The following is a 27,716-nucleotide window of genomic DNA, read 5'->3' on the forward strand; positions in this document are numbered from 1 at the left end:
TCTTCCTGCCTGAAAACTACTGTAGAGATGGAAAGAACAGCTTCTTGTGGAAGGGGACTTTGGATTGTGTTCTGATGTGTGCCAGTACAAAAACAGTGCTTATGGCCTTCTCAGTCTGAACATATGGAAGATGCTTTTTCAAGAAAGAAAACATTTAAACTTCTAATTTTAATGGGAAAGGCTCTTTCGATGTATTGTGTGAGTGAGGGAGGGAGGAGGGGGCAAGGAAGCAAAACTGGAAATGACCACTTGGTTTATGCTGCTCTTGCAGGCAGTTCAGTTGTGCAGGTGATGTTCTTGCTCTCTGACATTTCTAACCCTCATGTATAATGCCTGTCAACATTGAGGTTGCAACATGCTCAACTCCCTGTGGATGTTCTGTACGTGCATTTGACTATGGTTTCATTGTCAGAAACTGTGCAGGCAGGTAGCATGTCTTCTTCTGCAGCTGCTTCAATTTGTGTCAGCACGGAGTTTTCAGACAGAAGAAACAAGGCTGCCAGCTCCCCCCTCTCCAAAACCACTGTCAATTTTGCATAGTCACAAGGAAGCCTATGGAGTTGCGACACACCAGCAGTCTGAAATAAAACCTGAAAGCCCTGCTTTCAAAGCAGGTATTGCTAGCACAGCAGGGGCTTGTTGTGTGGTGAGACAGATGGATTTTAAAGAAAACGATCATACAGACATGGCACACAAATCTTGCAAAGAATTCTGATGTGATCTAGAATAAAAGCATCTCTTTACTGTGTGGAAGCACATGCCCCAGATATTTTTAATGTATTAAATCTTTATACAGTTGAGAATAAAAAGGTGGATTATAAGCAATGCCTTCCTGAGAAGTGGAACAACAAAAAAGAGCAGCTTTGGATACATCAGAATAACTTCAGGTGTAGGTGGTGCAGCTGTAACATTCACCCTGACACTTCACACGTGTTAAGGTGGTACTGCTTGTGCTGCAGGCACGTCTTTGTCCAGTCTTAACTACTCCATTTTTACAACTGAAGGCCTTGGGTATTTTAAAGTAACCAGAGGTCACTACCAAAAGGTGTGCAATCCACAGATCAGCCGTGTGTGGGTGCAGCCACCGCTCTCACAAAGTAAGAAGATCATGCAGCACTTCAGCATTTGCATGCGATGAAAACAGAATATTTTTCTTTCTCCCCTCTGTGCCACTTGCAGAGGATCCAGGAGAAGTCTGTTCTAAGGTTAAAATGAGGGACGCAGGAATTTGGTAAGTTGGTACAGGAGCGGAGCTCCACGCTGAGGAGGAAGACCTGAGGAAGGTGAGTGTGGGGCCTGCTGCTTCTCCCCGGTGTGTTCAGCACAGCTGCGCCTCCTGGCTCCGTGGGGTTGCTGACAGGCAGCTGGATGAGCTCAGCAGCAAGAAGGCCGGCAGGTTTGGGAACAGCACTGGGAGCTGAAGTGAACAGTAACACCGTGCCAACACTGTGAGACAGATTTTACCTCCTCATTTCAGAAGTCCTTTATTTGCCAAAAAGAAATGAAGAAATTACAAAGTAGAAATACAAAGATAAAACCATACCAGCACAAAACGCATCCAAAACTACTTTTACAAAGTATAAGAACCTTTATTATTTAAATACTCAGTTTCTAGAACCATCACCCAGCGATACAGAGAAAAGAGGGAAAGGCCACGCACTGCTGAATTCTTTCTCACAGTAACACCTGCTCCGTGCTGAGGTTCACTTCCATTGCGTAGACCTGCAGCTGCTGTGAAGTGCCGTACTCCAGAAGTACGCTGCTTTTCCTTCCTGTTCTTTCAGGCATATTTTATTTCAGAAGCTAAGCGCGGACCTTGTTCAGAGTCAGCTTCCTTTCATCCTTAGTTCACGAAAGCATTGCAGAAAGGTTTTCTGCAGTGTTTCTGTCAACCTGAGGCTGCCTGCCACCTCTTTCTCGCTGTCCGCGTCTGTTTTGCAACACTGCCGCGTGGTGGCAGGCCGGCAGAAGGGGAACTGCGCCAGCGCCTGGGCGCTTCTTGCTGGTGAAAAACGTGGTGAAGGAATTACTACCGAGATTGCAGAGAAAAAGAACAAAATGAGCCCAGTACCATTCCAGCACGTGGTTGTATTGAACCACATCTCCTGTCTTAACAGTGCGGAGGAAATTTGTGAATGTGAAAATAAGGTTTTTTCCTAAGGACACGGGACTTGTTTTTGCCAGACAAAAGCAGACTAGAGGGGACGAACAAACACGTATTCTTTTATCATGCAGAACTGAATTGCAGTCGCTTTTCTGACTATCCATTAGCAAAAGGAATCCAGCTCATAATAGACTTACAACCAAAAAGAAAAACGTAAGAGCTGTCTTTAAAGGTATGCGACATCTACAGCCACGCTGACAGCTGCAGGCAGGAGGCAAAGCCCGAGCGCAGTGGGTTCCTGTGAGTGTTCTGTGCTGTAACTCTTGGGTTCGTTGGCTTCATTTCAGAGAGCTGCACAGCCTCTGAAGCTGGTGTGTGCTGCAGGGGAGCAGGCACTGTGTCTGCAGCCCCAAACACCCCGATCTGCTGATGTTGTAACCACCCCAGAAACTCCAGGAGCATGACAGAGTTTCCAAATTTACCACGAGAAGTTTTGACAGGGCTAAGACACAAAGGGGTGTAGAATAAATACCTCATTCACTAATTAATCTGTGACAGCTGAATTATGATTACCTGCACATGGATTAGTAAAACAGAGAACAGATTTCTTTTCCAGAAAGCAAACGCTATAAGTTACTACATATAGTTTCTGTAGCTCGTTCTTGTACATGAGGCAAAACTTCTGCCCTAAGTTGTCCTTTATTTTTTTTTATTATTTTTTTATTCCTTAGGCTGGTGTCACGGTGTTGCCCTGCTAGAAGGGACAGATGGAATCACTGTCATTAGAGCAGCAGAGAACCTGTTTTTTAAAAAAGAAATCCTTGGGTTTGGGAGTGAAAGAGCTCAGAACAAAAGCCACGAATGTCTGCCTCACTGAAGCCAAAGCTTGAAAATGTAACAGGTGATTTTACCAGGCTTAGGATACTCCTCTTTGTTTGCTTTCTTTCCATCCTGGAATAGGTCAGGTTCTTCTCTTGTTCCTTTGAATAATCTTTGTTTTGGAGAGATGTAAAATCTTATCAAAGAGTAAAAGGCCACTTCAGGCCCAGATAATGAAGAAAAGAGGTGAAATGCTTTGTCTTGGTTCTTTCAGGTGAAAGAAGTAGAAAGAGCTGGTTCTAATTGGCTGTTGTGTGATTTCCATCCTATGTTCATTTTTGCAATCATTTACTTTTTTTCTGAACATGGATCTCTGTAGAATTATTCCACAAGCTTCTCCAAGGGTTACAGTGGTGATGGAGATGTAACTCAGACATCCTGAAGTTGAACAGAGCTACTCTTGTGTGCTCGTTGCATTTGAAGGGGCTTACCCTGCCTTGGTCAGTGCCCCCTCCTTCATTCTATCACTGTAGAATGGAGATGACCTCAAAGTACCTTTGCTAAGAATCTGGGCATCCAGAAGCTCCCCCAATATATGAAAAAATCCAGGATCCTGGGATGTGTATATGGATCTAGATAAAATAGCAACATTGTTCATGGGAAAGGGAACAGTTCTTTGAGCCCAGTGTAACTGATAACTTCCTCCCTTTCAGATTTTGATCTTGATGAGAGTTACTAACCTCAGCAAGGCAGCAGTATGTCCCACCTGGGCATCGGGAGGCAGGCGTGACACTTCAAAGGCTCCTGGAAAAGTTGAAGCTGGGTTGTAGTGATCAGCCAATTCCTTACTTGTTACTAACAGCAACATTTAGACATAGCATCTAGGGATGAATGTACCACTGGGCAGCATTTTTATGCACCAAACACGCTGGGATAACAGTGAGCATGTGTATCCACAAGCTATCTGTCTATGAAGTGAATGGGTTCTGTCTTTCTACATCAATTGTAATTCCATGGGAAAGTCAGTTCAATTTTGCACTTACAGCAAGAATTCATCAGTTACACTGCTTTCTCTCTGAATCTAGGTCTGTTTCATGGGTGGAAAAAAAAAAAAAAATCAGTAATGTTTGGAGGTTTTCTTTACCAGGTAAAGAATCCCTCTGTTAACAGGAATTTACCACACACGGGTAAGGCAGGTATTTTCATGGTATCAGCTTAGACCCTTGCAGAAGGCTACAGATTAGCAGTACAAGAGAAGGGAAGAGCACAGGAAAGAAACAGAACTGAAGCACACAGAACGCAGCAGTTCCAGCACACTGGCTGAACAGTGCATGCATCTCTTGTAAATATACTAGAAAACACTTCTACAGAGAAAAAACCACTATCCTGACTGGTATTCATACAGGAGAGCCTCTCACACACAAAAGAATACGCAGAAACGTTAATTGTATCATAAATTCTAAGAGAAACATGACATCATTTTAACTGTTCACAGGCATACAAGTACAATTTGTTTGGTACCATCTACAAGAGCTTTGTATCACAGAAGGGGACCTCATTCTCCCTATCTGCAGGCATGTTGCCTTTGGTATTCAGGACACCAGCAAAACCAAGGACTGCACTGTGATTTGTGTTTTAAATGATCTCTAGCCATATATGTATAAATTAATTTGGCAACTTCCGTCACTCCTGTTGTGAAGTCAGAGAGTCATAATGGCACAGGACTGAACCAATGACCGCTGTAGATGTTGCACGCAGCTGTGAGTTTGTCATGAGATGCTGGCATTTATTGCACATCTGGGGACATTTATATGAAAAGATATAAAGGAAACAAGGTGCAATCACCATTTTTAATGTGTGCACAGTAACACATTGCAGAAAGCTATTTTAAAGAAATTATCTTATTGCAGTTACACAAGAAGAAAAAAAAAAGGGGGTTTCAAGTTACAGTGTACAAAATAAAACACATTGCTCCAATGACAGACTTAAGAAAAATCCCTAACTGTCCCTAAGCATCTTGGGACTGACTGCTATCCAGTTCGACAGACACTGATTACACATCTTCCATTCTCTATGCTAAGAGATCTGAGATAACTAGTTTGACTTGTCTCCAGTTTCAGAGGGAGATAAGACTTCATCTGTCTCATAGTCTTCTTCAAATGATCTGTAAAGATAAAAGGTGTGTCTTTAAAAGCTATTTTTTGGTGAGAGCACTTTTCAGCTAAGTTATTTCAGCAGCCGCTAAACCATGTGACTAAAATACGATAACATGCAGGATGTTAACCTCAAGGAGCATATTTGTAAGGCACAGTGCCTCAGTAGGCAGCACTCTGACAGCTGACTGTCCTCTATCCATTCTCATTCATAAGTTCTGAAACAGCTTTTCATTGGTGTTCGGCATTTAGAAATCTGAATACAGTTTTAGTCAGTATCTTGCAGTAGCCTTAGTGTAGAAATCAAGTTGCTCAGGCACAGATTCAGCTCCTAGAGGAAACTTGGCTTGCTCAGACCTGCTCACTAACACTTGGTTTCCAAAGTATTTTTGAGCTTATGATATGCTTTCGTTTTCACAGAAAAATCAATTGTGGCCACTCTGTCATGTTCCTCTCCCTCTTGGTTTGAAGCTCCAGCTCTCTGTGCTTATGACTTAGGGAGGTTTGTCTGCAAATTCTCCTCTCCAGCCAGCTGCAGTATATTGCTGAGAAATGATATTTTTTCCCCAGCCTCAGCCCATCACAAGGTATTTTCTCAGGACTCCCAAGAAACTCAAATTCTTTAGTTCTGAAAGCAACGCTTGTTGTGAAGGCAATGTTGCAGCAGGTCTTCCAGTGGCAAGCACAGGAATAGCTCCAGTTTATTCATTGATAAACTGCCCTAGAAAAAGGTTAACTCCTCGGATACCCTGTGTGGACAGTGCCAAAAAAAGAGCCATCTGCCATTTCTCGTGTTGCTTTTCCCTCTTCTTAGTCATGTGCAGATACAACAAAGCCCTGGGAGCAATTTCTGCCTGCCAATCCTTACGTCCTGCTGCAGAGAGGCTTCTGTGCCATCACCTGCAAAGTCTGTGAGATAGCAATTTTGCTTTCAGAGCCTTCGTGGTCAGATTCAACTACTGCTTCTGCCTTTACACAAAAACATGTGCATGCATTCACCAGGGAACAGGCTCTCTTCTCGAAAACTCATACACAGATGTATAAACCAGAAAACATGGCTGAGAAGTGTTCAGATTAGCTTAAGCGTTCAGTGAAACACCACGCTCCAAATTGTTGTTTTGAGTAAAAGAACACCTTTCTTTTCTCTTCTTTTTGGTGAGTGTGTTGTCCTTGTGTTTTCCAACATAGGTATTTAATTTACCACACTAGTACTTGCAAATCTCTGAAGCTGCCACTCAGGATCAGAAGTAAACACTTAAGATCTCCCTGACATTACGCAGACAGCGCCTGACCACCTCTGAACAGGCACAGCATCCTTGAAGTCTGTGTGAGCATCCACTATGTCTTGGTGAGATTCCTCTTCCACAGGCAGTGCCCTGTCACAGACAAGCATCCAGGCAGCCAGACACCAACTGGTGTCAGAAACCCTCCAGTCAGAAAAGCTACAGGCAGGATTAAGTCATAAATGTAGTGCAGAATGCCAACTAATTCATCTGCAATTGCTGAATGATGGTTATTCTCAAATCTATTCAGACAACCACTGAATTTCACATTCTGCCAGCTACCTTTGCTAAAAAATCATCTGCTTCTTCATAGAGCTCATAAATCATCTTCGTTTTGTCCCACTCTGTTTCTGTCACCCTCAAAGGACAGCAGAAATGATGAATATGCAAAAACTCAATGCCTCTTTCTAGCAAATTTGTCTGGGCATCCAGCTCTTTGTTTTTCTTTTTCCCTTCCTTTTTTTCCTTTGTGGTCTGTTGCTATGCTCCACAAATGAGATCTAATGTCGCTGCCATGACTACAGAGCTTTTCAGGGGCTCTTAAAAGCAAGCAGCAAGGTTGCTGACATGCTCTTTAGAGGAAGACACAGAGCTGTTTCAGACAGACTTCAAAAACCTGACATCACCAATTCCGTTTTTGGTGAATTTGGTGATTCGTGGTCCTGCAAAGCTTCTATGGCAGATTCCTATTTCTTTTCTGTACTGAGCACACAGGTGTTGCAGTGCAGATGCAGGAAATACAACAATTTTATCTTCCATCCTCTGTTACATCATCTTTCATTATGGAAGCCACAAAAAGGCAAGGCAGCTCAAAGGAGATGAATAAACAGCTTATTGCTGTTTGGATGCACATCACAGGGAGAAAGGCAAATGCAGCTCTCCGTGGCTTTGTAAATCCCAGTGGCCAATTAGTGGATGCTACTGTTATCCAAGCAGTTTCCATTGTGGGAAAATTAGGCAATCATCTCAGGACTCTTATTTCATGGCTCTGTAAATGCTGCTCAAGAATGGGTGAAATCCTGAATCATGCAAGATTAACACCATGTAGAAACACAACATATTTGTTCCAATGCGTCTTACAGTAACCATCAAGAAATCTCTGGAGAAATACCCTCAAGAAGATACGACCCCAGCCACGCATACAGCAAGTCTGCATTGGGAGCCTCTGTGGAATGCATACAGAGCATTCCTGGACCCACTGCTCTGCCTAAATTCATTGGCTCTGAGGGTAGCAGGAGCTATCAATACACGTTTCTACACGTTTGCAAAAATTACTGTAGATATTGCAGAAGTCAACTGTTTTAAATAAAAAGACTAATAGGCATAAAGTTGGGCAGGAAGTAAAATTATTTGACTAAAATAAAGTCTCCACTAATATGGCAAATGTAACGGCTACAGCTTTTACCATTAACACATAGCCAGGAGTAGCAAAAGTCATTTGAGATCTTTTTGGTACCGTTACCAAATGAAAATTGCTTTTTCCTTTTTCCCAGCTACCTTCACACCTGCTGTGTAGCTAATTTAAATGGTTGACAAAAAGAATTCAGAAGATCCCAAGCCTCTTATGACAAATTTACCAACAGAGCCATTTTGGAGCAACCACTTCAGGCTTCACCACGCTCTGATGCAGAGTCCTGATCTCAGCCAGAGCCATGGAACGCGTCTCCAGGGCAGTGCAATGCCTCTGCTTACCCTTCTTGGAGCTGCTCGTTCCCAGACTCCTCAGCCACAAGGATCTCGTACTCTTCAGCAGCATACCTGTCCCAGTCAGAAGGTTCAGGGCCATCGTTTTCAAAATCCTGAAGAGAGCAGGCAGTCAAGCACACCACGTCTGCAACTCTTTACAACTATGTTTACAGTGGGTCTCGTGTTCTGTAACTCCATGAACATGTGAACAGCCAGTTCTAGGAGTTGTCAGCGACGGTATCCAAACAGTCAAAAAATGTGTTAACTGAAAGGCTCACAATTACCCTAAATTAACATCTGCACTTTATGAAACACACAGACTACGCGCAGACTACAAAACTCAGTGCGTGACCTGACTTGCCAACAAATCAGTCCCCCTTCACTTCAGAAATGCTGAATAACTACTGGCAACCCTGCCCACAGCAGGGGTGTTGGAACTGGATGACCTCAAAGGTCCATTCCAACCCAAGTCATTCTACAGTATCTTCTGCGTATTTTCGTTGCTCCAGTTCACAAAGCCATGCATCTTCACAGTTTGCAATTGGTTAAAGGACTTAATTTGAAATCCTTAATTGTCAATTACAGTTGACCCTAACAGTTTGCTAAGAGGGGGAAAGCTTGAAAGGTTACAAAATAACATCTCTATAAACATTTGCCTCTCTGCCATTTAGTAAATTAGCCAAGGGAAGATAGGGGCAGGCAGGTGGGGCCAGGGAGCATAACTTAGGATGATCCTTAAAAAATAAAAACAGAAACCTAAAACATTAAATAGGGTGGTTCCGAATTTGGATATACTTAAGCCTAGAAGCACTGAACTGCAAAGTTCCTCATTCAGGTTATGCAGGAACCAGCTGGGAAAGAACCAGAGTTGATTTTGGCATCCGCACCACTTTACTGTACTTTTGACTGCATAAAAGCCTTCTGGGAGATAGTTTTTGAGCTACAGTCACATCTGTTTTCAGTGCATATGCAAGGGGAACCAGAGGTGAGGGACTTCACGCCAGCAACTGACAAAGCTCAGGTGCCAGAACACCCTACAGCTAGTGTAACAAGAAGTCACAGAAGTGACAGCCTTTTCTATGTTTTCTGTCTGGAGGGAGGATGGTGAATGCTGCCAGGCACAACCTGATGGAACACTGGCAACTCAGCAGGTGTAGGTCATTCTCTCTAGAATCACACACTGCACCACCAGTGCTGGTGCAGTAGGATCAGCTAAGGCAGTCATACCATAGAATAGTGGAATGGTTTGGGTTGGAAGGTACCCAGGACATCTCCCAGCTTCTGGTCACTTCTGGGTCTGCTGTGAGGTCCGATCAGGGAGTTCAAAGTCACATGCTGAAAACCTCCAAGGTCAGAATATTCACAAACTATTTAGGCAACCTGTTCCAGTGTCTGACTGCCCTAAGCATGAAAAAGGTTTTTATATATAGACCTTTATAAAAAGGTCTTTATATTCAGTTGGATTTTTCCTTCATCCAGTTTAATTCCAAAGACGAGTTTAAGAAGGCCTGTATTTAGAAATAGAAGTGATTTATACCTTTTGCACTGCAAAGGGATCTCTCTGTTCATTGTCCAGGTATTTCTCTAAATTGAAGAACGTGTTATAGAACACATGAGCCATTCTGCATCTCTTCAAGTCTCGCAGGGTTACTCGTCCTGCAGAAACAAAACAAACAAAAACCCACACATGATACTGTGCTGTTAAGCTTTTCCTTAGTGAGAAACTGGACCTGTTCTGGTCAGCTTTAAGGAAGTCTTGTTGCACCACTACGCTACAATATTGCAAAATCTCTTTCCAATCCTGACAAGAAGATAAACATTATTCAATAAATTGGTGTGTGTTAGTTCTAAATTTCACACACATCTGGAGGTAATATGGAGGTCTTTCATATTTATGTGAAATGCGAAAGAATGTGAAGGGGGATGGTAGTTTCACATCTATACTGTCAGTATGTTCCACAGCTGGACTATACAAGACTTGCTCCAGTGCCAGCAAGTTCATTCAAAAGGTCTTTCAAGTTTTTCAGACTTCTTTATGTATAACATTTTGCTGCAAACAGCCATAATGTTACTGTTACTCTGTACAGTAATTCCAGCCCTGTGATTCTAACGCAAGACTCTATCCACAAACGGGTTTCAGGGTAACATTACTTTCTCAGTCCACCACAGATCAAAGAGCATGGAAGCCCCATTAAACAGAATGTACCTTCTCTCTCTGGCTTAACAAGATCGAGCATCTGACACAGCAAGTCCTGAAATGGCAGTGGTTCTATGCCCATCACTTCCATCCGTTCACACTGCTCCTCATAGAAGTATTCCAGTTCATACATGGAGAGCACCCCGTCCCCATCCAGGTCCATGCAGCGAAACCAGTATTCAATGCTAGAAAAAGAGACAGGATTAGTGAAAGCACGGTGACTGCATTAGAGAATCTCTACTGCAGCAATGCACATTCCCCTTCCCCAATTCTCCAGTGCTCCTCTTCACCCAAACGTTGGCATAAATCTAGGCACAAAAATAACCTTTGGGAAGGATTAGGGCACAAGCCAAGGCTCACCAGTGCCACCTGTTAGTTCTGTTTTAGGTGACTTGTGAGCACAGCCACCCTCACGACCTGTTTCACCAGGTAGCTCTAGCAAGTGCCCAGTGTGCACTGTCAAGTGTCTCACACAGGCTGTGGTGCTCCTGCCCCATTCAGCATCAGAAGTTAGCCAGATACAACCAACTCTGAAGCCAGGACGCCAGTTATCCCATACTCTTTTATATCAAAGGCAGTGTTTTAAGGCAGCTGCACTCTACATCCTACCTTCACCTCTAGATGGTCCAACCATGGATTTGAGTTCCTTGCCCTAATAACTGCATGCAGATCTAGTTCTGCTCTGCACAGCAGTCTCCTGCTGGCTGCACAAACCAGGCAGGTGGGTAGGTTTTACTAAGAGACTCATCTCCCTACAAACCCTTCTTAGGAACTTGCTACATGCATAAAGGAAGCGTTCCTACCAGCTGCAAACATCTCATGGGTTTACCCCAGAGCCAGGGATAGGCCAGGAAAAGTAACTGCAGCCCTTGCTATTGCTACACAGACCCCCTCTGAAGTGCACCCAGCCCTCATAGCATGGTTGAGATATCAGTTCACACGGCCACAAAGCTGCAGCCATGTGAGATGAACTCTGCCCACTACACAGGAGCTCAGTGCTGACAGATGGTATCTACAGCTGCCTCTATAAAAAGGGCCAGGGACCACCCTTGTGAGAAGCCATCATCCAGTCTGTAGTCAATGAGATCAAGACCTACAGGGAAGTGTGATGGAGACAAAGGGGGAAAACAAACAAATTCAGTTTTTATGCAGCTCACAACTGCTCTCCAAGCAGTTCCTCACAGTGGTAAAATCGCACTAACTTCATGAGCATGGGGGAACCAAAGTGACTGATGGTTACCCAAGACACTTAACATTAAAAGGAAACTCTCCCTCTAAGCAATTTCTCCTCAAGAAAGGAAAATTATTTGACCAAGTATTGACAGTAAGCTGTCTTCTTCCTAATAATCATGGAAACTCAAGCTGCTGTCTGTTTGAGAAAGCAATAAGTCACAGAAGTTTCTAAAATCCTATCTGCTCATCTTAGTACTTTTATTAGGACACAGAAATCAGTCAAACCTTGTAGGATTTCTTTTGTCTTCCTCTGAAATCAGCAGCCACACAAAATCAGCATAACTCATGCGGCCTTCCTTCTGAACTTCATTTCCCCTGAAAAACACACCCAGAAAAAACAGGCCTCTTAATACTCAGAATGTTATCAACACAGTTTTTAAAAAGCCCCAAATCACTTGTAAGAGAAAATGGAAACATGACTGCCCGCTCAGCCTGTACTCCTGCACTTCCTGGCAACAATCCTCCTGTCCTTCCTCCCAAGCACAATGCTTGCAGCCTGGATGTCACCGCAAAGCTGGGGCTCACCTGCCAAGTATCCTCACACAGCAGCTGCTGGGCTGTGCTATTTTTCTGAGGCTTTGCATCAATGCTGTCCAGCTATCCCTGTGCCACTGTTGGGCAAAAATACAGTGTCTGTATGCTCCCACGGGCTATGCCTGTTCTAAAATATTTTCTACTACGTGTTCTACAAAGATGTATTTAAGTGATCATCCTACAGCATTTTTTATTTGCTTTCTAAAGATACCACCAAAAGTGCCACTCAATTTTCAAGCAGCTTCAACTGAAGCATCGTGTTGGAAACCATACTCTCAGAAATTCCCACTGATCAGTATCTTGAATTTCTAATCAGCCTGACAGAAATTCACTTCCATTCCCAGCCAGCATGCTATTCCTCACCTCACCACAGCACCGCTGAATATTCGCTCAATAATCCTGCTTGATAGAGCTGGAAACAAAGGAAATAGATAAAATGAAGCAACAGGTCACCAGAATAATGACATTCAGTTATTTAAAGTGAACTCACACAAAGTGATTTCCCACCACTAAAACAAAGCTCTACCTACACTGTCTGTCTAGATACTCCACTGCTCTCTGTTTAGCAGCACTCAGCTAAAAACAAAGATATGCCTGCCTTTGTATCCTACCAAACACTATTACTTCCTCTCAAATATGGCCACCACGTGTGATCTGGATTCTTGCAGTACATCTTCCAGTATGGGCAGTATTACCCCTAGTTTGCTGCAGTAGGACTAATAGAAGGAGACTACTTCAATATATACTGCAAAATTAGTTCAGCTGTCAAGCAAAAATCACATCTCAAATCCATACAAAAACATTTCTAAGCAATGCACGAAGTGTTGCAATCCCCTGCTTCAGGGAAGGACAATGAAAAACAAGCATTATTTCAAGTGAGTTGAAGGGCTTTGCCAACCAGGAAATGTGTGGGGCTGGTTGCTATGGTAGAGAAGCACCAACCAAGCAATAAGTATCAGTCCTGGGCAGGACTTCCACACTAACCTCACATTGCAGACCACTGAGACACTTCCTTTAGACCTGCTGCTGCACCACTGTACTGAAAACATCTCCCCTTCACCCTGCCCACAGCACTCCTCTCTTCAGCTCCCCAGCACTCTGCGCTCTCGTTTCCTGTGTAAGAGGTGCTCCATTTCCACACTGCACCCTCCCCAAAAGGACCCCAAAAGGTGATTCTGTGATTCTGTGACCTAGTCCCCATATAACCTAGTTAGGCACTCCTTATCCTCAGCCCATCCAGGCCTCTCAGCAACCTCCTGACCCGCTGTGACTGCCAGAATCCCCATGGCCTTCTCGTAAACGCTGCCACCCCAAGGACATGGGCCACCACAACACACAGATCTACAGTCAATCCACACTCCCTTCTTTCTTTCTCATTTCAGCCCTCCAGGATCTTGACCCCTACAAAATGTTGTGTCCCCTCCAGATCTCCAACAATTCCTCACAATTTGTGATACCTCCAGACCCCTGTAACTCTATGCACTGGAACACCTTCCACCTCTCCCGCTACCTCCAAATTACATGTTGTGTCTAAATATCCCATTTTTCCAAGCCTAACTCTCTATCCTAAAACTACTTTCCTAAAAAGTGTGGTAAACACATTGAAGAATTCAAGACAGCTTTATCTCCAGAGTTAAAACATGCTGGTCAATAGCTCAAGCTCTTGTCCAAGACACTAAGTCATGAATCCTAACTGTAAGCACATGGGCATATCGTGCTCCAAGAACACAGATAATCTTCAACACAGCCCCCTTCTGACTGGGTGCCTCCGTCCAGCCCAGCCAACAAACCATACAGAACAGCTCACACATACAGTGACTATTTTCTAGCACGCTTTCTCAGCCTTCCAGAACTTGCAGAGCAAGGACTTCCTGAGCCAGAGGAATTGCTTTTGCATTATTCACCCCTTCGTGGATTTTTATTCCATTAATTTATCTATGGCACTTGAGCCTTTGAAAAATTTAGGATCTGCTCAACTTGTGGCAAAGTGTTCCAGAATGAACTCAAAAGATAATCCCCAGATTTCATTTGCAAACCAAAATTCATCAACTTTTGCTGGATTCTGAAACTTCTCTCACCCAACAAGATTGCAATTTGGCAATCTTTAAAGTTCAGAGAGGCTTGGCCTTCTTGTTCATACTTCAACTACCTGCAAAACCCTCAGCAAAAAAAAGAGCTAGTTTGAAAGCATTATTAGCTAGTCCTTCTGGCAGCAATCCACTGAAGCTATTCATGAGGAAAACAGCATCTGCTGCATTTCTCTGTGTCTAAGCCCCTACAAGTAAGTCTGTAAATCAGCATTTGTTTATGAGAAGGATGCCTCCATTTAAATTTTGTTGAGGTGTCAAATTAACTAAATTAAAGACTTTACTTTTTATTAGGATCATTCTATTTTCAGCAACCACTTTCCTCCCACCATAGCTTGCAGGCAGCATACCTTGATCACTGTACCTAGCCAGGTCCTTCTGGCTGATATAAAGGTCATGGTCAGTGTCCAGCTCCCAGAATTTACAGTATATAACATAGAAGTGCTCGTAGGAGAAATAATCTGTGATTTGATTTATGTCATCCTCTTCTTCCAAGAGAGCAAGAGTCTGAAACAGTATAAATAAAGAGGGAAGTTAAGCCTAGACAAAGAAGCAATTTAACAGCTTGAGTCCTCCAACCTCTATAGAAGCTGGGCAAACACAGCTCTGAGAGCTAATCCAAAACGTAGCCCTTCCTCACTGTAGGAGATTTTGTTCTTGCACTTGATGTTTAACAGGCAGTTATAAAGCATCTGGCTTGAACATCTTGGTTAGCATATGTGCACAATACTTTTGCCAATCCCGTGAACAATTCCTGTTAATTTTCAGCCATAGCAAAGAGTCATGCAGAAGATTGAGACAACTGCTGTCTCAGCTGGGATCCATTATTTGTGAACCATCTCTGACCTGTACTAGAGGCTCCTAGAGCCATTTACCACAGCAAATCCACAGGAACTGAGATGCATCTTGACACTGCACTTGCTTGGCTCCTGAAGCAAAAGATCAAGTCTTACTCCAGACTCACACCTGGAATGGGGAAGGATCAATCCAGGCAAATTAAACCAATCACATTGATCTTCCTGGCCTGCTGCTGACAGAAATCAGTCTAGTTTAACTGGAAGGCTCGGGGAGATCTTCAGCCGTGATTTCTGTTACCATATCCCACTATGAAACATTTAGCAATTGTTTTATTTCCACTTTACGCCTACCTCTGTCCTTCCCTCCTGTGGCAGAAGGTATCTCACCTTTATCTCCATCTGCCTTTCCCTGAGCGCTGCAGCCAGAGAACAGCAGATAGCCTTCTCAATCCAATGAATCAAATCAAACGAGCTACGGGTCTTATCCTCCTCTGCCCTCACAAACCCTCAGAAGGAGGGACAGTCCCAGAGCTGTCCCAGGCAGCTGTGTCCCTAAGACAGCAGGCCTAGTGGCAGTGGCAGTGAATGCTGATAGTTCACTGTTCTCTCTCCAACATCTCTATATCCTAGGAAGCTAACTGAGCCAGCGCAAAACTCACATCCCGTTAACCATCAGATTCAGTAAAATGTCACACAGGAACAACAGAGCAGCAGACCTACCAAACTATTCTGATTTTCTGACATGTAAGTCACCTAAGACTTAAGACATGTCTGAACACTCACTCACTAGCTTCTTGGGTCTCTTCGTGCCTTTGCAGACAATAAACACTTGAGGAGGTTTTTCAAGAACTTTTTAAATAGCTCAAGTCAAAATATGCCATTTACACACACAGCAAAGAGCTGTCTCAGCAAGTCATGGTCCCCAAGCTGAACTTCCCTGCTGCAGAAGGTGAAAATCAGAGTAGCTATACAAGCAGAAAGAGGTGAACATATTAACGGAGAAAAATGAGTGAACAAAGATGTAGTATAAGTTGGAAGGATTGGTTAACAGCAGATGGTAGGGAAGAAGGCTTGGTCTGGCATGAGACAACCTAAGCGAGCACTGATTATTAGTTGATGTGACAAGTAGGGCAGAATAATCTGAAAGGAGGAGTATGTTTCATGCTTGAGGCTTTTGAGAAAGTACACTACATCTAGACAGTGGGATGCAACAGGGAAATCTCACTGCCTTAACTGATTTACCACCTCGACCTTTCAGCCTAAAGGCTTCTGGCTTTTTAGGCTGGGATGGAATCAAGCAGCCTTAGACAGTCGTAATCTGGTGCTCTTTTGAGTAAATTATACAATGAACAGAGATCTTCATCCCAAAACATCCACCCACCATTCCCTGCTCCAATCTATCACAGGAATTGTAACTAGCGCTAAACTCGACAGCTTTTCTGGAGAAGTTTACTGCACAATTAGAAATCAGTACAAACCAGGTGATGCATCCTGACATGCTCTGTCTTGCAACTGCATGGTGCAGTGTCCCTGACCAGCTGGCAGAGGACTGATTGCCAGCTGAGCCAAGAAACTGGCTGTGCTACTCACCACATATCATAGTCCATTCACCAGCTATTCTTGGCTGCTCAGTGAGCTACCTAACAGAGATAAACTGTGTCTCTTGTTTTCCTGAAAGCTAGATCAGGAGCTAAGAGCCAAACTGCCAGATGCTGTTTCAGAGTTTTGAACGTACGCCTTCAACTTCTACTTGCTGCAATCTTGGCTGCTCTGATCCTTGGTCTTCTCTCATCTTGACTCTGAAACTCCTCCTTCACCAGTTCTGCCCCTATCCTGGCATTGAGCTGGGCACTGAATTTGCCTTACTACAACCCCACTGAACAGTACACAGGAATAAAGGAATCAATGCATTCTATATCTCATTCAGGTAGAAACCAACATACTTGCAAGAAGTTGCTTTTCCTCAGCTCTGTTAGGGTGATCTTCCCAGACCAGGATCGATTGACTGTGTAGAATATTCTTTGTATAACCTGCAAGACAAACAGCTTTCATTAAACCAACTCCTTGAAACAATCAGTTAGGGAGCTGAAATGGAGTAGCTTTATTTGGATTATTCACTCATCCCAAGGAGACTTCTTACTGAAAACTTTCTGTTGTTGTTGTTTATACTATTATTCTTAATTACTAGGAGTCTGAAAGTTACATTTGTTTCTGAAACAGTATTGTTCATTTCCACTCTGCAACTATTTTCACAGTTCTTAATTAATCTTTGAGCATGTAGTTTTATTATTTAAGTGATATGTTCAAAGTGCTGACAAATCGCTGCACATTTTTCAGGCTTCAGGCACTGCAGCTTGCAAGGACCTCAACTGATAGTGCTCTGCACTTGTGAAAAAAGAAATCAGGACTTCAGAAGAGGAAATAGGACATGCAAATGAAATCCACAGGTGTTGTCTGACCTATTGTGTCTGTAACAATACCTCACCTTCTTGGTGGCTCCACTAAAAATAATCAATAGAGATTATCTGTCTGCATTTGTCTTAGGGATGTGTTTACATCATTCATCTCCTTCACTGTTTCTCATAAAAGGGAATAAAGAGCATGGTGGGGAAAGCACACAGCTCTGAGAATCCATGAGGAACAGTACACAGCATGAGAATGAGTGCTCACAAGCACCTAAAAAAGCAGGCTGAACTATTTATTCCTAGTCCACTCCTTTTTAGCACATCAAGTATTGCAGGGCAGAGAAAATGCAAATGTGTGATCAAGAGCATGCAAGAATAAACATGACAATGTGAACAAGAATAAATATCAATAACACGACATCTTCAACATGAGAAATTAGAAATGTAGTTAATGACTATCAGTACTGAAGCCTACAGAGCACAATCCTTGTAAATGAAATCTAATACAAGCTGTTGATGTCTCTGACATGTTGACGTATTAGCCTAGGATTTTGGTAAGTCTTAATAGAACATGCTACTCCAACATAAAAGCTAAATTTACAAAACATGGATATTGTAAGGATACAGATAAGACTGTGATGGGTCACTCTGAGCCTAAAGCGTAGCTGCAAGTGGGCAAGGACCATTTAAGGACCATGCTTTGACTCAGACAGACAAGGGCAGGCTTCTTAGTCCAGAACAGATTTGGAAACAAGTATGAGATCATTGCTAACACTCTGCTTTGGATACGAAGAACAGTGAGACAATAAATGCTGATGAGTCCAGACAGTTTAGGGAACAACAAGCATGATTTGAGGACTCAGAATTTACCCTGAAAAGAGAGAATAGTCAACTCAGCTTACCATGATATCTACTGGTGACTATCCTACTCCTTAGAAGCCAAAGGGGGACATGCAGGACAGCAGAAGGACTTTTTGTCTCTCAAACTAGATATCTAGAGGATTTTGTCTTATTTATTTAAATAAACACTGCCAGTTATTAACCACTGGGACAACTTGCAGAGACACGCTGTGGGCTCTTTACCACTCCAAACATCAATCACAGACACTTTTTTTTTTTGAAGTTGTGCAATAATTCAGTCAAAAAGAAAATTTATCCTAACTATAGCAATCCCTGAGCAATGTTCTGTGGTCTATGTAGTGCCAGAGGTCAGTCTAGGGAATCACAATGGTCTTTTCTGGTCTTAAACAATTCAAAGCTGTGTCTTCCTTCTTCAATGTTGCTGGCAACCATTGCCATTCTGGACTATTTTTGAACTTTGAGCTTTGCTGCCAGGTTTTACCAGCCAGTTCAGAGACTGAAGTGTCTCACCTCACACACGATCCATTACCACACCTCTCAACTCCAGCAGTTCACAAAGATACAGCCTTTCCACAACATTCCAAGGACACAAACAAAAATCTCAAGATAGAAAAAAAACCCCTAACTAGCAGTCTTTTTCTTTTCCCTGCCTGCTGGGTAATAGCAGACAGCAAAATATCCCCCTTAGTGACTCAAGGAAACCATTCCTCTGTCAGATCATATTCATAAAGATGCACCCTCTGCTCTCATCTCATCAGCTGTAAAAATAAGGCGTAAGGGGAAAGATGGGATCTCTTTTCACCTCCTCTTTACTGTATCCAGTCACTCAGTGAAGGCTTTATTATTCAAATAATGGTAGTTTTGGTGAGTATTAAACTGCATGTACACGTACACACACAGTGCCTCCACTTCTCTCTTTTCTAGGTTATAAAGACAAAGCTGTCAAAAAAAGCATTTGGGAAATATCATAGGACATTATAATAAAACTGACATGATTTGCAGCACTCAAACAGCCAGTGTCTACTGTGATAGAAAATTAATTCCTGTGGCCTGCCTGCTTTATGTTTCTCAGTTAGAGCACCTGCTGCATGATTGCATCTCCACTGTAAGCTTAGAAACCAAGCAAGAAACTGGCCTCAGGCCCAAGTTGCTACAGGCACTTCTACTCAGCAGCTACAACCTTGTGCGCTGTGCTCTGGCTCCCTTCTTCCTGGCATGGAAGTCTGTTTATTCTGAATTGAGTACATGAGCCTTTGAAAGGGGGAAGCTCCTTCCTTATTTGCCCAGTACCATCATGTAAAGTATCTCCAGGTCCAGAACCATTGATGGGTTAGTTCCAGATCTTTTCCCATTATCCCCATAAAAGAAAAACAACACAATTTTGAGGGGAGGGGGAAAGAGGGAACAAACAACACAAAAAAAAAAAACCAACCACCCAAGTCTTTATTAAATCCTGTAGACCATCTTCACTTTCCACATTCACATGGGTAATACTATATAAGCTGAACATTTTTCACCAAGCAGTAAGGTTTGATAATTTGTTTTCAATTGACACAGATTTTTAACAACAACAATTGCTAACACTGAGCTTTCTTTGCACATTCTGGAAGAAGTGATGTTAAATGTCTCATGATATTCTGCATCCTCTTCATCGGTTTCAGGAGTCTACCTCTGTTAAAAGAAATAAGCAGTTTAGTATACTTTAGAAACAAATAGTTTGGCAATACAACAGGTCAAATACACTGATGCAGGTTACATAAAGGCTAGTGTATCCAAAAGGCATCTCTAAAAGGCATGGAAAGAAGTAAAAAATAATGAAACATGCAAACACATCCATTGTTAACTTACTCTCCAGGTGATTTCAACCAAGTGATGCCATATTCAATAGTGAGCAGAAAAGCCAGTGTTTCTTTATGGGCCCCAATCTGTAATACAACAATGAAATGTAACTCTTGCTCTTGCAGCAGATATAGCACTATCACTATAAATAAGTGCAAGGTACTCTACCTTGAAGGGAATGAAAGTGTCCAGGCAGTCTCAAAATCCAAGGACAAAGCTGTTTCCTTCATTACCTCCTGGTGGAAATACTCAATTTCATGGCATTAAATACAGAAGTGCCGAATTATTCATGAACAGACATGTGAGAAATAGGAATTCCTGCTGTCAGAGAGGAGAGGCTCTATGCAGTGGGCCACGTATTGCCACTCCATGTGGGACCAATCTGACCCAATAGACTTTGTGTCTCCTTAGGTCTTGGACTCTGCTCCAGCTCAGTGATCCAGCCAAGGCCAAACACAGAGCTCAGGAGGAATCTGTCAGAAGAGACACCCAAAACAGAGTTGTTCTGCAAGCACGAGAAGTCTGTGAAGGATGTCACAGCTTTATAAGATTCGCTGCCACACACTGTTCACTTCAAACACCAGCACCATCATTTCCTGGGTGCCGGAGAGAAAGCTTAGGAAGCCACTGTTGTGAACAGTATTACACACAGGGGTGTCTAAAGGCTCTCAGGCTGAAGTAAGAAAGCACAGAGGAGATGAACAGAATCAAGAAGCACTGAGAAGTTTCATGTACATGTGAAAGATCTTCTTCTGTGCCCAAATTTGGCGGTCATACAGGACATAGTTCATCCAGGTTCAAGGGACGTTATGAGAAAATAAAGAAAGGAAGGAAAAGATTTCTCTTTTTAGTAGTAGCCTACATTTCAGTTACCCTGAAGTGCAGCTCTCTCTCAGAGCAGAATCTCTAGATCTCACACAGCACCTGGTGAGATCTAGAAATCACAGCAATTCACCCATTCGTGAGCCTTCATGATCACCTGGACATTTGTTACACCTACTCTGACCAGGTACTATGCTCAACAAATCTGCTGCCTCGCTCCACAGGGACTGAAGATGCTGATAATAATACATTGACATCCACCACCACAGTCAAGAGTGCTTAGACATTTGAAATTGTCTCTCGTTACACAGATTCACAAACACAGGATATGGCCGAAGCAGCAGAATCCCTCTGCCATCTGCTCCTTACAAGAAAGGGATAAGTCAGTGCCTGCCACTAATCTCCCAGCTGCTGATATGTGGTGCAGCAGGCCCCCACAGAGAGCCTGACAAGCCAGTAAGAAAAGCTCTAAACCCAGCTGAGATGAAGCTCTCCTCAGGCCCATTTTTATCTGAGTTTATTATCATTGCAGAGATCAAACATTCTACACTTATATCTTTTATCCACATTCATACCCAACACAACACAGGCTTAAAAAAAAGTACAAACTTTTTCAGGTAAAGCACAAGTCTAACGTCTGACTGCAGAGTTGGAACAAAGCTACAGATCTACCAGCAGTAGTCACAAAAAAATCAGTGATTCAGAAAGACCAGAGAGATGTTCTGGCAAGTGAGATGCAAGAGGGTTGGACAACAGTGGATGCCTTGTACCATGGAACAATCAGAGACCCCACGCCTAAGTGACAGAAATCTTCAAACACGTGGCTGCCCAGGCCACAGCAGCCCTGCAGTGTTAGGGGTAACTTAGTAGCTCTCAAAGACCAAAGAAGGATCACTCCTATTTTCCTCCAACATAATTAAAGGCCAAAATTGTTTCAAAGATGTGTTTAAGACCAGAAAGAATCATCACTACCCTTGTGAATGACCTCTTCTACACAGACTGATTATTTTTTTGTTCTGAAGAAATTCTGAATGTAACTTCCTACTAGCGATATAAAAAACATGTATTTTTGCAGTAAATTAATGATTTGGGAATAGTGACAAATAACAAAAGGAGGATTGGTACAGCACTGTGACAGGAGATGAAACAAGCAGCCTACCGTGGTGATGTACCGGGAATGGAACTCTGGAGCATCCTTTAGGAACGTCAGACCAGGGTGTGTTTCTACCACGTCCTGCAAGATAAGACCAAATAAAATGAAACAGAGTTCCTACTCCTTTTATTTAAAGTTCAGATGTTGCTGGGTTTTGTTTTGTTTTACAAACCAATACTTTTGCTTACTTGTTTTAGCATTAACAATAAAACTGAAATTATACCTTTTAATCTATGAAGTGAACCTTCTAGAAATACAAGTACAATACATTTTCTGGGCAATACGCACCTGTTGGGCCATATTGATTTACTTAAGGACAGAAAAACAAAGGAAGAGAGTTAGTGAGTGGATGAAAACTCATTTTTATTGAATGAGATACAAAATCAGTTAGTTGACCATGCAACCACCTCTTCTCCAAAAACATTTTTTCCATTCATTGAAGATATTGGTATTTGTTAGAGCTAAGTGTCAGTAATGACAGTAAGTGTCAGTAATGAGCGCCCTGTGAAAGGCTAAGAAAGTTGCTTTTCACATCCTCCTCATCAATGAAAATTCATGTGAACCCTAGAAAGCAGACAGACATCAGTGCTTTCCCAAAATTGACTTGAACTATACGTGGAGTTTTACAAGGTCCGCTTTTTGTAAGTGAAATACTCACTCATGATGTCAAACCTACTAAAAAATGCATGACCAGACATATACAGAAATTGCTTGGATCTTGAGTCAATCAGCTCAGATCTTCTGTGTATCAGAATGTCTGTGTCATTTTACACGTCTGACTCATCTGCTCTTTAAGAGGTGTTCAGAATTTTGCTGTTTATACCATGCTGTGGCAAAGGGACAGAGCTGATACAGTGCCCTTAGGGGCACAGCATGGCCAGGTTTTGGGCAGTCTAACCTGATGTCTAATCAGGTCTACTATGATGGTGTCATATGGTGTAATACTGCTAACATCTGGTTGAATGACAGACAAGACTGTACATGTCTTTGGATGAACCAGTAGCTAGGAAGCAGAGCTGCTATCAGTCAGGAAAGGCAGTATGCTCAGTGGAGAAAAGGTGAAAAAGAACATCAGAAAATTTACCCATTGCAGCCCCAGTTAGGCTTGTTTGAGACACACAAACATCCAGCACAAAAAAAAAAATCTTTCCCTAGCAAGGCATCTATACTAAGATTTTGCAAAGAGGGCAACAAAGTGTGTTAAAGTTAAGGACATTATGGAATAGTCTGGGAAAAAAAATAAATTATCAACAGATGATAAGAGAAGCAGATGGACCTGATTTACAGAGAAACTGTAGAAGAGCTAAATCTATCCAGAGTCTGCATAAATGGCCAGAATACTTTGCTTTCATAGTTACTCTGCTAAAAATATCACATCTGAATTGAAGGGAAAGAAAGAAATGCAATAAGATGCACAGACTTTGGCCTGCCTACTAAGAAGAAATGAAGGTGCGACACAGACATTTTGCCTGAATATCAGAAAACAAGCAGCAGTGTAACTCTGCTACTAACAGGTACAGAGATTGCACACAGGCCAGTGGGAACTGCAAGGGTATTTTTGTACAGATTTCCATGGGATACTTTATAGACTATTATACTGATAGTCTGGCTAGACAAATTCAATTACATGCTCTCTAAAGTAACCCTCCCAGACACTGTTCAACCATAGGTCTGCATGTTTTTAGTAAACATTTAAAGACATGAGAATAAAGAAGTTAAAAAAAGCAAACATTTCCCCACTCTCCCCATCACTTCACTGCTGAGTGCAGGTACCTGAAGCAGCGGGATGAAGTCCTCCTGCTCAAGGTAACCACAGCTGGGCTTTGCTACAAGGTAAGCAAATCTGGATGCGTCATCATGGCAGTTACGTAAGATTCTGTGAGGGAGATGAAAAGTTACTTCAACTGCTTTGCATCTCACAGACAATCACAAATCACAGCTAGATGATCAAGTGCCTTATCACATGTTATGCAATACATCTACAATATGCATTATGCAAAGTTGACCTCAATACTAGCATCATCTTCAGCATCTCCTGGCAGCACCAAGGTACTTCTGCTCAGTGGAGATTTTTTCACGTTAACATTCCTGTGGAAGCAACATATTTCTTTCTGACGACTCCTATTTTGATTCAATGGCATCTTAGGAAGAAACCTGACTTCTCAAAATGCTGCATGCTCACTGATCTCTTTTGAAGTCAACAGGACCAACCTAACGGTGCCATAGCAGACATGCATCCCAATTCAGCCTTTCACTACATTTCAATGTTTGAAGATACTGTGAAACTGCAGTGACTAAGTCTCAGACCTGAAAAATCACTCTCCAAAAGGAAAATGAGCATCTCTCATTAATTATGGCATGGCTGGTTGCTGTGCACACTAAGTTATGGAGAACAAAATTGCACCAGGGTAAGGCTGGGTATCAGGAAGAACTTCTTTACACAAAGGGTTGTTAAGCATTGGAATGGGCTCCCCAGGGAGGGGGCTGAGTCACTATGGCTGGATGTGTTTAAAAACCATTTGGATGTGGTGCTCAGGGACGTGATTTAGCAGAGGGTTGTTAGTTAGGGTAGGATGGTTAGGTTGTGGTTGGACTTGATGATCCTTAAGGTCTTTTTCAACCTGAGCAACTCTATGATTCTATGATACTCTGAAAGAACTAGTAGGGCTGAGAATTTAGAGACATGGAAATGTTGAAACACAGCACTGAAATGCCTCTAGTCCTCCTGCAGATATCACACTAACTGGCATGCCACTAATTTGGGTCTTATTACTCTTAATCATATGCAGATTTTACAAAAAAAAAAAAAAAAAAAAAAAAGAGGGTGGGGGGAACAGCTTTTAAGTCTGTAGAGAAAACAAGAAAGGGAACCAGTGGCTGACAATCCTTTTTGTTGGCTTCACATTCACATCATGCTGTCAATTAACAAATACATTCTGAATCAGCTGCACGAAAGAGGTGTTTTTTTATTTTTAAATCACACACAGAGACGAAGCCCAACGCCACGTTTTAACCCCAAACTAAAAGCACCAATTTTCAGAAGTACCACGCACACAGCAATTCCTATTGACTTCAAGGGAGACCGGTATGCACACAGCATGCTGAAAAGTCAGACCACTTACTAAGATGCTTAAAAATAGACTGAAACGATCACACATTCCTGTTCTGAAATTAAGGCTGCGTTCATACAGCTGTAGTGCAGCTATACAAAAAACACTACCTTTATTTCTGGGTATCATGTTTCCAGAGTTAACTGTTACAACCGTCAGAAGGAGGGACAAAAAAAAAAGAGTCTTTAGAGAGAAATCAAAGTGAAGAAAGCATTTTTAAAACAGCTTGGAAGCGGTGTGGATTAAAGGAATACAGAAAAGGAGCACAAGCACAGTTTGCAATAATCTGAAGGATGTGCAAATCAGTGGGAGCAAAAATGTGCTATCATACATGAGGGATTAATTTGGATTAGCTGGAGGAACTTCAGGAAGGAAAAAATGCTGCCCTTGTCAAGAAAAACTTACTGATCACAGTCATCCTCAGCATCTATGTAATTTTGCCAGGGTAACTTGGCTGTTTTGACAACACTGTCATAGGAAATACTTTGGAAACTCAGGATTAAAGACTATTTCAAGAATCTAAATGGTGAGCATTACGTCAAAAAGTAGAAGTATCTCTGGGTAGGAGGTGGAGATGTTGTTCAAGTGTTTCACAAAGATTGAATTGCCCTGGAGGAAGAAGATTAGGCAAGAGAACAGGTCTGCTCCACCTAGCACCTCTAACTCCAACCACAATACGTGCAAGAGCTTTCAATTTCAAAAAGAAGTTTTGACAGTGGTACGAGGAAACAACTGCCAAAACCCACACAGTTATTACAGAGTGTGTGTGAAGAAGGTAACAACTAGCAAAGCTGAGTTTGGCCTACTTGCATGGTGCTTTTACTTCACATTCCTTCTTCCTGCCCTGCTACAGGCTTCCTCTCCCCGTTCCCAAATCAGGCTCACTCAGCACACCAGTGCATTGTCAAGGCCCCAGATAAACATATCCAGGATTTTAGCAGCATTTAGCAGCTATCTTGCAGTAACTGTCATTTCCAGGAGTGTGTTAATATATTTTATATGTCAAACAAAACAGCATGTTTAATCATCTGTACAACTACTGTTAATTTTGCTGATGTACATGGCATAGCATCAGTGTTCACAGAATCACAGAATGGCCAGGGTTGGAAGGGACCTCAAGGATCACGAATCTCCAACCCCCTGCCACATGCAGGGCTACCAACCTCCACGTTTAAGTGTTCAGCAATTTCTAAGACAGGAAAAACAGTTTTCTAAGCCATTGATTTTTTCTAACAAAAGGGACAAAGCTTTCAAAAGAACGGTAGAAGAAGGAAAAGATTCTTCCAAGGCAAATTTACCTTCTTCTAGAAAAAGAATTCTACGTTTTCTATACTCACTTTCTCCACAAAGACACAAAGGAGTGCACAGATACACATCCTGTCCTTTGTCCTCCTGATGCACTGAACATAGGTGCTTTCCAGTAGAGTGGGCAGCCACATATCTGCAACAAAACACAGGAACAAAGAGAAGTCACACCGAATTGTTTATGTGCTGAAATCACCCTGAGCACTTTCACATACAGGAAATCAAGCAGTAATGGCATACAGCTTAGTCAAAAAGCTGTTTACTGTGTGCTAAGGTTCAGAATCCACCCTTATAGGCCTTTGTAAATACCTGAGAAATACATCCTGTCCATCCAGAAATGGTCAGACTCTTCAGAGTCATCTGTTCATCTTCAGAGTTCATCTGTCTTTGACTAAACTACTCTGCCAACTGGGTGAATATAGGAACCTCCAAAGGACCATCCATACCAGCACAAACACACCTGAGGACAGGATAATCCATTTCCCATGAGCTAACTTCTCATTAACAGTAAGGGAACTTCAATTCCAGTTACAGACCACAGAATGGTTTGGGTTAGAACGGGCCTCAAAGATCATTTAATTCCAACATCCCTGCCATGGGCAGGAGCACCTCAATTAGCAATTGAATGTCTGAATGTGAAATGATTCCAAACCCACAGTTATCAGTGCACAGCCTTCTACCCTGAGCAGCCCATTCCCAGCACTGCTAAATCTCAGCAAGAATATGAAAGCACAAATGGAAAGAGGCCAATTCCAACAGGACTCTCTGAACACAACATTCTAATTAACCACTGCATTAGCATTTCTACCTGGGTAGTTTTCAGAATGGTAATTAACAAACACGTCAGGATTAAGCCATTCTTCTGTCAGGTGACTGCATTTCCACAGGTGCTTTGCTATTCCAAGGAAAAAATAACATTTATTTTCTGCAGTTTTCTTTGAGTAGCTGGTTCTCCTGCATTTCCTTTAGAATCTCCAAACACACACCATTCCCAATAAGCCCAGAGAACAGCAGCAAGCCACAGAACAACTGAACGACATAGAGCACACCCATTTAGAGATGGTTGCAGAGACTAAACAGAAAGGCAAAAGTCTCTTCTACGCAGCTTTCCTGCTTTTCCCAGGTTGAATGTGACAAGCCACACACAGTTACCTGTCCTGTCATAAAATCAGTTTCAAAATTTATTTTGGTCAATCTAAGAAATTATGCTTTCAGTGATGGCTTACAAGTGTACCACTCTAAAAACAAACCTAAGCTTCCCTCTTAGAAAACAAGCCCTCCCCTTGAACAGATCATCACTGCTCAATCTATAGTGCCACAGATGCACT

General features: G+C 42.4%; 1 protein-coding gene across 9 annotated transcripts in view; it reads right to left on the reverse strand.

Moving 5' to 3' along the window:
• Positions 1 to 1,452: 1,452 nt before the first annotated feature.
• PPP2R3A (protein phosphatase 2 regulatory subunit B''alpha) overlaps positions 1,453 to 27,716 on the reverse strand; it is a 52,272-nt gene continuing 26,008 nt past the window's right edge. For 3 of the 9 annotated variants that reach the window (XM_052687278.1, XM_052687277.1, XM_052687283.1), the window contains 11 exons: positions 26,421 to 26,524; positions 23,747 to 23,849; positions 21,980 to 22,054; positions 16,837 to 16,923; positions 14,447 to 14,603; positions 12,373 to 12,421; positions 11,701 to 11,790; positions 10,252 to 10,427; positions 9,583 to 9,701; positions 8,052 to 8,158; positions 1,453 to 5,087 (listed from right to left, as the gene is read on the reverse strand). In XM_052687278.1, the coding sequence (XP_052543238.1) occupies positions 5,018 to 5,087; positions 8,052 to 8,158; positions 9,583 to 9,701; positions 10,252 to 10,427; positions 11,701 to 11,790; positions 12,373 to 12,421; positions 14,447 to 14,603; positions 16,837 to 16,923; positions 21,980 to 22,054; positions 23,747 to 23,849; positions 26,421 to 26,524 (1,137 nt within the window). In that variant the 3' untranslated portion in view covers positions 1,453 to 5,017. Of the gene's footprint in view, positions 7,357 to 8,051; positions 8,159 to 9,582; positions 9,702 to 10,251; positions 10,428 to 11,700; positions 11,791 to 12,372; positions 12,422 to 14,446; positions 14,604 to 16,836; positions 16,924 to 18,374; positions 19,831 to 20,007; positions 20,472 to 21,979; positions 22,055 to 23,746; positions 23,850 to 26,420; positions 26,525 to 27,716 lie in introns of those variants that run through there. The other 6 variants (XR_008207835.1, XR_008207834.1, XM_052687281.1 and 3 more) reach the window with 6 other exon arrangements.

Source organism: Tympanuchus pallidicinctus, unplaced genomic scaffold, assembly GCF_026119805.1.
Source record: "Tympanuchus pallidicinctus isolate F22 unplaced genomic scaffold, pur_lepc_1.0 scaffold22, whole genome shotgun sequence".
Lineage (NCBI taxonomy): Eukaryota > Metazoa > Chordata > Aves > Galliformes > Phasianidae > Tympanuchus > Tympanuchus pallidicinctus.